Below are 9,747 nucleotides of genomic sequence, written 5' to 3'. Positions count from 1 at the left end.
GCTGTGGTGGTGAAATCCAGGTGTGAAGCAGAGCCATTGCGATCCCTGCTCCAAATACTGATGTTGAGAAGCTGTAGGGGGTTGTTTTGGGAGGGTTAACAGTGATCAGCTGGAGGGGGCTTTGCTCCAGAGCAAAAGCATTTGCTGTTTTGCTTTCTTGCACATGCAGGGTTTGCACCCTGCAAGCTGTTCTATTCTGTGAGATGGATTGGGCAAGGGGAGCAAAAATCTAGTCTACCAGAGAGATGGTGGAAGCAAGCTTGTCCTGAGTGACAAGAGGTAGAAGCTGGTTTTCCCTAGTGTTTCCTCCCATCTGTACACCTCGCTGTACCTTGCCTAGATAGATCTTGTGGCTACTGTACATGCTTCCGCACTCTGGTGCCTTTTGCTTACCTTCTCATCAATGTCATCTATGGGCTTTTCAGTAAGCCCCATAGCTGATGTGTTAAAGGGAGAGGCATGCTTGGCAATCTGGAAGTGCACATGTCCTTGCCACTGTCCGTTAGTCACGTGTTGCAGGCAGACTCCTGGAATTTAAGATGGGGAGTGTCAGGTGTGGAGAGGCCATAACTGCACCACCCTTCCACAGAAGGTTGGTCACAAAAGCCACCCATGTGCGAGAACAGAAGAGCTGTTGGTGAAGGCTGCTTTCCCAGAGGTGTGCATTCTTTTCAAGTGTCCTGGCACAAAGCTATGGAGCGCACTGATAAAGCTCGACCATGACTGAGTGTTTTGTGGGGATCCACACTAGCAAGAGACAAACAGATAGGGTGGGATTGCAGCTGCAAGTGCTGCTACTTGCGGGTGGCGAAGATTATTTACTGAGTTCCAAGATTTGTACACCCCAGGTTTTGAATTGTTACAGGGAATAGGAATAAAAATACAACAGGTATTACCCTTTGTGTAACTGAGACCACTTGTTCAGAAAAATACTCATTGCACATTTTAACTCCCATCTTATGCTGGCTGACACTTGAACAGCAAGTCTGTCTGCTTGTTTCTGGCAAAAAAAAGCAAGATTTCTGCCCTAAAGAAAACAGAACAGCTTGTGTAAAACAACTTCACACAGAAATTGCTCTTATCACCAAAGTTTCAAGATGTGGAAAACCCAACAAATCAAGATCATTCATCATGCACAGACCAAAAATGTACTGCCACATTTATTAGCTAAGTGTATCAAACAAAAACCAAAAGCAAATCTTCATGCTCCCTAGGGCTTTGGTTATGTATCTCACTGGCATGCAGGGACAGTTTCTTAAAACTTACCCAGCTGGCAACCTTAAAAGTAGATTCTAGTGACCTGGTCTTTCCCAAGTCATCCCTGTGGGTATTTTAAGAAGCCCAGAGGAAGTGTAAATTGTATGGTGTTACTGACACTAACTCACACAGCCTTTTGCCTCCCTGGCAATGCTTTTGTGATTGGGAACCTCAGGCTCTTGTGGGATACCAGCTTATATATTTGGGGAAATGGAGGATCCCATCAGATGAGAACGCCTGCCAGGTGCTTCCCTCTTTTTACCCTTTCATGCACTACATTGTAGGTAGACAAGGTGGTGAAGGCTGCACAGACAGAGCATGCAGGAGGCTGTCAGTATAGAACTTGGTCATTTATTTTCATTACTGAGAAGGGAGAAGTTCCCTATCTTACACTCTTCTGTGGTTCCCCAGGTAATTGTTACTTGGTGGTCTATTGGGGTCACTTCACTTATTTTTAGCTGCATGATCTGAATAGTTCCACAACACAAAATTATACTAAACACTACGAGTCTTCCACACAGTTTGATGTGTTCTTTAGAAGATACGGTCTGAACAAAATGCATGCAATGCTGACAAACTGTAAGCAAAGTGCGCTGTTATGTAACCAAAGTAGGGGCAGAGTGAGTTTATACAAGTGGAGACAGGGGAAAATACCGTCTCAGGTGAAAGGACAGCAGTGAGGAACCCCGAGTAAGGGGATTGTCGGAGGATGGAAAGGGAGTACTAAAACCATGAGGAGTTCTCATGGTTCTCAGCAAGGCTGAATTTCAAGGAAAAGCAGGAAGGGGTCTAAAGGATAATTACCTTCACTTAAAATGCACTGTTTCCCATCCTTGTATCTATTTCTACCTGTCCTTTGGCTTTAAGCTTTGATTAAAAAGGATTTTCCTGTGGCTTGTTTAAAAACCTGTCTAGTGCCAAGGGATCGTGTGGAAGTAGCAAATGGGGGTGCAGGGCTGAAGATGTGCAAGGACCCCACAGGCTGGACAAAGGTGTGCTGCTGGTGTGTGGAGGCGGCTGGGTTGTGCTGTTGTGGTCTGGGCAGGCTAGTTGGGCATGAGACTACTTCCCTCCCTGTTTTCCTGGTGACCTCCTGTCTCCGTTTCTACCCTTCAGGCTACTCTGCTAGCCTGCCCTGCCTGGGGACTTTCCCTTCACAGCCAGGACCGCGGAGTTACTGCTGCCTGAGAGGAGTGTCCTTGCCAGCCTCTTGGCCCAAACATTTGGTCACAAGGCTTCCCAGAATAGAAGAGCTGAGACCTGAGCTGTGTGCAGCCTGGGCCAAGCAGTGATGTGACATGTCCTCACACCCTGCGGAGTGCCACGGGGCAGATGGGCAGCCCCTGCCAGAGCACAGGTCACCGGTGGGGCTGGACCCACAGGCTCAGAGCCTGGCCAGGGAGGCAGCTCATGTCCCACACCGGTTTTTGCGGAGGGTCTGGGTACTGCGTGATGTGTAGCATCACAGGCAGAGGAGACAGTCAGGAGCCCATTTGCACACGGAAAGTGGATGGCCCTGCCCAGGCCTACTGGCAGGCCCTGCTGACTGGGGATCAGGGGACTGTGGCCGAGATCCTCAGTGACCCTCAGAACAACCTGAGTCCCAATGCTGTGTTTGACACCAGTGACCTGGAGGAGTGGAAAAACTACCGGTTCAACCTTCGCCGGCTGAGTATGTGGGGGGTCGGCGGGCACGCAGCGTGGCCCAGCTGAACAAGGGCTCAGAGCCTTTTGCTTATGCTGCAGGGCATTACTATTGCTGGGATTGTGTGTTACGTGTGCTGTTCCAGTTACGGAGGAATGGGGATGGGAGTGAGCGCCACTGGGGTGCGGTTGGGTTCCCCTGTGCTGCTTGTGGGAGAGCGTGCATGTGTCTGGGAGCATGAGGTGCGTCCGGGGTACCGACCCTTCTAGCAGGGGTGGTGCAAGTGCTTGGAAACCACCTGGGTTCCCCTGCAGGGCAAAGGAGATTCCAGCTCCAGGCTGTGTCGTGCTCCTTCTGTGACCAGCCCTGTAGCCTGGTGCTGTGTGCATGTTCTGTCTGTGTGCAGCCTGTGCTGGGCTGCAGGTTCTCTCTGTGGGTTGTGCTGGGCAAGGAATTGTCGCAGCCCTGTGTTATGTCCTCATGATGGTTCAGTTTGAACTTGGCCCTAGGAAACACAGTTGACCACATGCTGCTTCTGCAAGAAAGAGGTGAGAGGGATGTAATATTGAACATGTCACGCAGTCTGCGATGTGGCCCTCCAGCCCAGCCTGGAAGGGCAGCAAGAAGCATGATTTAAGGAGTCTTTTTTTCTGTAACAGCTGCAGGCTGGTTGCCGGCAGACCGTACCAGCTCAGCAATGATTCCAGCTGGGTCAGCATCTTTAAGAGTTGGCAAGTTGCAGCCCCTTGCTCTCTCCTAGGCCCTAGATGTCCATCTCTGCTGAAGCTTGCTTGTCTGTGCTATGCTCAGGGCCTGTCTGAATCTCCCGTCTGCATGGCAGCCTGCTCCAGCACCTCTCTGCTGTACTGTGGTGCTTCATGCATGGTGTGCTTCATGCATGGTGCTCTTCCCAGCCACCCTGCTGCTTTTAGCCCTGCCTGTGCCCCAGGCCCTTCATCTGCTGTACTCCTGTCAACAGAAACTCCGTGCCACATGACTGCGCAGCAGGAGAAAGGCACACTTTCTGGGACCAGCGTCTGCCCCAAGACGCCTGCTCCTTTAAGCCCCTGTTAGCATGGCTGTGCAGTCTAAGAGTCATCCCCAGATCTCTGTCTTTGGCAGGCCAGTCCGAAGGCAGGGAGCTTGCAGAGAAGGGACTGGCAGGAAGAGGCAGTGCCTTGAGGGGAAACTGGGGTCTCTTGAAAGGGGAGGTATATCAGGTACCCTGGGGGAAAGTGCAGGTCTGGGCCCAGTGCTTTTGTGCACTGTGGGCTGGACATGGCTCCCTGACCTCTCTTTGCCTGCAGGACTGTGGTCCCTGAGCTATGAGCAGGAGCTCACCGCACCGCTGCACATCACAGCCAGCCGGGGCTACACAGACTGCCTGCGGCTCCTCCTGCTCAGGGATGCTGCCGTCAACTTTGCACCAGGGGGTAAGACTGCCCTGCATGAGGCTTGTGCAGCAGCCAGTACCGACTGCGTGCGCCTGCTGCTCAGCTTTGGTGCTGACCCTGAGGCCGTCTCTGAGGATGGCTACAAGCCCCTGCATCTCTGCAAGAGCCCCGACTCCATCGAGTGAGTTCCACCCAAGGGGCACGGCAGGCCTCCCTCCCCCTCAAGCCTCATCTTCCATAGAAGGGGTCCCTACTCATCCCTGAAAGTTGGCTGGTGGGTGCAGCAATGGCTGCTGAATGGGGTGGCCTTACTGCCTGTTCCTGGACCAGGATCACCTCTGAAGTCCCACAGATGGCTGCAAGCTCTAGTCCTCAGCTGATGCAGCTGAGCTCGGTGCTGCTGTCTTGCTACCCACCAGCAATGCAGAGCTGATGGTTCACACTGAAGGTCAGGGCATGCGGTGTGCAGACAGGCCTCTGTGGGTGTGTGGGAGCAGGCTCTGGGTGTGACGACACTATTAAAGAACTGTGGAGAGTTAGCTAGAATTAAGATGACAGTGTCTCTGCTAACCAGTAGTCCTGGCTAAAAAACATTGCTCCAGGGCATGAGGAGCAGGGATTTTTGGACTCTTGGGAAAAGTGAAAGCCATGGGGCAGTACAGACATGGGGGTGAGTGGGAGGTAGGATAGGAGCTGGAGAGGAGGGCCTGTCACTGAGTCATCTTGGCCCACATAGGTGTGTCCGGCAGCTGCTGCAGCACGGTGCCAGTGTGAACAGTCGGACAGAGGAGGAAGATGACACAGCACTGCATGTAGCAGCACGGCATGGCCTAACGGAACATGTCCAGCTGCTTCTGCGCTACGGCGCAGAGCTGGAGGCAAAGAACGAGGAGGGGCAGACGCCACTGAATGCTGCCTGTGCTCAGCCCCATCGACCCCAGGACATGGACCGCTACTACCGGGTCTGCCAGCTGCTGGTGGAGAGTGGTGCTAGCGTCAATGCTGCAGACAGGGACCGCCAGCACCCACTTCACCTGGCCTGCAAGAATGCCAATGCTCAAGTAGCAGAATTACTGCTGTCGCGGGGTGCAAATGTCAATATCATGAATTACAGTGGCAACACGGCGCTGCACAATATTCTGCAAGCCACTGCCTACAAGCTAGAGCACCACCCAGAGCTGGTGGTGCGAGCCCTGCTCAACTATGGTGCCATCCGCATCTGGCCTGGCTCCCTCCTCAAGGTGCGGGGCTCTCAGCTGCGCCGGGAGCAGGGTGGGAAGGGAACGCTGTGAATGTCAGGACCCCGGTGGGAGCAAGGATGTTTGTCACAGCAGTGCTTGTTCTGTGCCAGCCTTTTTGCTGTCCTGCCTATCTCTTCCCAGGGCCTGGGGGAGGGGGTTCACATAAGGGATTCCCTGAAGTTTTCTACTGGGTTGTGTTTTCCTGTAGGACTATCCTGCTTCTGTCTGCAAAGCTGTGTGGCTAATACTTACCCAGCTTCCATAATCACCTTGCCCCAGAAAACACTGGCGCCTTTCCTCTCAGGAGATGTGTTTCCTCTTTGGGGCATACACTCCAGCTCATGCTGTCTCTGCAAGACACCAGCAAACAAAGGGTTAATTTCTTGTCTTAATTCCTGAGCAGTGCAATAATTACCCAGCCCGGAGATCAGCAGATTGCTCTCCCCTTTGGGAAAATACAGGAAAATCAACAATTAACACTAATTAATCTCCTATTAACGCCAGATAATGAGGATCACTCGTACAGCCAGAATAGACTCTGACAGCTACTGCTGGCCTAGGCCAGAGGGAGTGGGAGCCAAGAGCCTGCGGGGGTCTGGGGGATCTGCCTCTGTGCGGCTATGCATGGGTGGGGTGTGCTCCAAAGGCCACGCTGGTGGTGTAGGACACAGAGTATCAGTGTCGCTTGAAGATGTGTTGTTAAAACATAGGCCTGGTACACCCCAGAAGTGTGTCACACAAAATACCTGCCTGGGGCTCTGTGTAGCAGGTAACAGGCACAGTACCTCTTATGACACCCATTGCTTCAGCACAGATACAGGATATCTCTGCAGCCCCGTGCCAAACACGAACAGTACATCCCTGAGACGCCAGTGTAGCCCTCAACAGAGGCATGTGTGTCTTAGCCTTGCTGCATGTAAAACAGGTGTCAGGCCTTGCCCCAGAACAGCTCATGCTCTAACTAGGAAAACGTGGAGAAAGGAGCCTGGCATAAAGCAGAGTGGTGGTTGCTTACGAGCTACTTGCAGCAGTGAGGCAATTGAAGGAGATCTGCATCCCACACATATATGTTAGTCCCTGCATCTGAGGAGAGGCTGTGGGGACCCAGTAGTGCTGAACGCAACCATGCTGTGCGTGTTGGCTCAGTCACCCTCTTCGCAGGAGTGATGCTCTGGCATTTCCCACCATCGGTGGGTTTGATCTCCTGGGACAGCATGAGGGAAGGACATTCGTTCCCTAGGTTTACCAAGGCTGGTTTTGAGCATGTGCACCTTTCTAAAGGTGAAGACGGGGCCTGCAGGACCTTGCCCAAAAGCTGTGTTCATCTGCTGTCCCCCTCATGCAGGTGCTGCGGTACTGCCATACCTGCCCGCGTGTTATCGAGGCCCTGATGAACAGCTACGACCACGTGCGCATCTCTGAGGACTGGGTGGAAGCGGTTCCAGCGGAGGTTGTACAGGTGAGGGAATGCATGCTGCCAGCTGGAGAACATGCAGACAGGCTACAGTGGCAGGGTGCCAGAGGAGGCTTGGGGCTGAGGGGGTTTGGCACAGGGCAGGGCTGGATGGAGATTTGCAGGGTCCAGGGATGGTGCTGTTGGGGGATAGGGGAGGGTGCACTATAGTGACTAAGGTAAAGGGATGTCTCGTTCTACCTCTGCTCCCTGGGTGACATCTTCAGCTTTATCTGCCTCTGGTCCTCTCTTCTCTCTCTGTAGAAATACCCACGTTTCTACCAGTCACTTTTCTCTCTGGAGCAAAGACCTCGCTCCTTGCAGCACCTGGCTCGCTGCTCACTCAGGACCTTCCTGGAGGGACGGTTGCTTCTGGTCCTGTCTCAGCTGCACCTGCCAAGTGCCTTGCACCGTTTCCTGCTGCTCAGCTTCGAGGACGTTCTCTACTAAGGGCTGCAGTTCCAGTCTTACCGTGCCTTTCTGTGCAGATGTTCCATCCCTGCCAGTGCAGTCTGTGCCTTCCCAGCTAACCCCTTTCCCTTGCACATTGCCTCCCAGGCCAGACCTGTTGCTGTGTCCCTGTCCCAGCCAGCTTTGTGCTCTGCTTCGTGCACCTATTTTGGAGCATTCTGTTTACCCATACTAATCGGGACAAACTCCAGACTCACTAAGAAGATCAAGATATGGGGAGTAGGGCATTTTGTGGGACAAGGAGCAAATGCACTTAATTGATCACAGTTTTAATCGTAGGATATCAGTTGTGGCAGCCTGTGTGTGCAGGTACTGCTATTGCAGTATAGAGATGGTAAAACTCAAAAAGGTTTAACAATGTGCCTGATGACATCCATGGGCAGAGACGTGAGGTGTTGGCTCAAGGTGATGTACCAAGACTATCTGCAAAACGAGGATGAAGGGAGCAGGGGAGTGAAAGCTTTTAAAATACCTGGCCCACGTTCTTACCACAGGTCAGTAGTGCATTTCCCTTGAACCAGTGCAGGACCCCAGCCTGAAGTCACCACCTTCCTGCTGGGCTGAGCTCGCTTGCCTGTTCAGGGTGATCTGTTATGGGAGCAGGTCCCATAGTCTTATTCCCAAATTTTAATCACCACTTTAGAGTGTCCATTTTTAGCCAGATCATGTCTGTGACTGGAGGAGGAGCAGAAAAAGGAGGGTCTGTCCCTTTTGGTGGCAGCACAGTCTGGGATTGCCATAGCCTGAATGGATATCTTTGGTATGAAGGCAGTCTGCAGAGCAGTGCTTGTGGGGCGGGTTTACCGGTCCTTCTTTCCAGTACTGTCTGTATGCCAGCAATAACCTATGCTCAGTAATGTGTACTCAGCCACTAGGATAATATCACCTTAAGGACAGGGAAGGATTTAATTTAATGGCTTGCTTTATTTTGTAATTGTTTCTTGCAGCTGTTAGCCTCAGGTCTGGCTGATTACTTTTGCTGGTTCTAAAGTCTGCTCTGCATTCAGGTGATGAGGGCAGCTCAGGTTGAAAGAGGTGAACCTACAGTGTTTTGTTTCTGCAAACACAGGCACGCGGTGTCACTGCACACGTGGGCAGGCCCAGGCCCAGCACTGCTGATTCTGCTCCGGACAAAAGTGTCTTGGCATAGACAGGCACCTGTTGTAATGAAAGACCTGTGCTGGGACTGCAGGTGGATTTCCAGGGCTCATTCCAGAGCCACCTGGTTTGCAGGCAGGGGAAGTCGGAGGATTGAGGTCAGGTGGCTGGCTGAGAGGGGCAAGCCATCCCTGGGCACAAGTCTTCATAGGCTAGATTTCATCTGTGTTCCAAATGAAATGAAAAGGGCATGATTTCATTGTGTGCAAGGGTATCGCTGAGTAACCATTTTCAAAGAATGTGAGGCTAGTAGGAAAAGGGAAGTATCTTTTACAGATTGACTGATTTAGTGGGGGGAAGAAAACAAACCAAACCAAAAAAAAACCTCCAGAAAAGATTTTGGGCACTCAAGCCCTTTTTCAGAACTGCAACAATCAGAAATGTTCAAGCTAAGCACAGGCTGAGAACAAATGCTCTGAGTTTAACTCAGTTATGCTAATTAATTAGCAACTGATTTTTAAAAACATTTACAAGAACAGAATTAAAAAGGTTTGATGTTCCAGAGCCCATTTTGGCAACACACAACAAGCTGTGCTACTTTTTCTCAGGCTTTTAAAGGGGAAATTTCTAATGCAGCATTGAATGTACTTGCTGGGAGAGGATTTACTCCTTGGAAATTTAGCTGTCCGGAGCGTGAAGGCTATGGTCTCAACTGAGGACAGCAAGTGTGACATTATTAGCACAAGGGCATGTGGCTCTGATGTGTTTTTACCAACTGCCACAGGCACAGGCAGCTGCTGATTGCTACTGTGTCCCAGGTTCATTGAGAATGTCTCTTGAGTACGTGCTGTTGTTCCTGCTTCAGCATCCACCTGGGTTTTTTGGCAGAGCAGTCAACAAGAGACACCCTCATGACTGGCTGAAGTAATGCAAGTCCACTACCACGTTCTCAGTGCGGCTGTCCAAATGATGTGCTTATGGGAAAAAAAATCATCCAATTTCTAGACAGAAGTTTCCATCCTAGCTGCAGCCACTGGGTTTTACTCTGACCCTCTCTGTGCAGTCAAAGCATTGCCTATTCCTTGTATCCTCTTCCTTTAACAGATCAACTGCATCAATATTTCCCTGTAGGCTTCCCAGCCTCAAGTATCTGCTTGACTCTTACTTATCTTTTCTGTTCCTCAGTAA

General features: G+C 51.5%; 1 protein-coding gene across 1 annotated transcript in view; it reads left to right on the top strand.

Moving 5' to 3' along the window:
- ASB10 (ankyrin repeat and SOCS box containing 10) overlaps window positions 1-7,440 on the top strand; it is an 8,349-nt gene extending 909 nt beyond the window's left edge. Inside the window, exons 2-5 of the mRNA XM_010289406.1 lie at window positions 4,210-4,477; window positions 5,033-5,537; window positions 6,883-6,996; window positions 7,255-7,440. Coding sequence (XP_010287708.1) covers window positions 4,210-4,477; window positions 5,033-5,537; window positions 6,883-6,996; window positions 7,255-7,440 — 1,073 coding nt within the window. The remainder of the gene's footprint in view (window positions 1-4,209; window positions 4,478-5,032; window positions 5,538-6,882; window positions 6,997-7,254) is intronic.
- The last annotated feature ends 2,307 nt before the right edge of the window (window positions 7,441-9,747 follow it).

The sequence above is a fragment of the Phaethon lepturus genome, unplaced genomic scaffold, assembly GCF_000687285.1.
Source record: "Phaethon lepturus isolate BGI_N335 unplaced genomic scaffold, ASM68728v1 scaffold2486, whole genome shotgun sequence".
Lineage (NCBI taxonomy): Eukaryota > Metazoa > Chordata > Aves > Phaethontiformes > Phaethontidae > Phaethon > Phaethon lepturus.
Note: the sequence above shows the minus strand (reverse complement) of the source record. Positions and strands in the feature narration are given on the sequence as shown.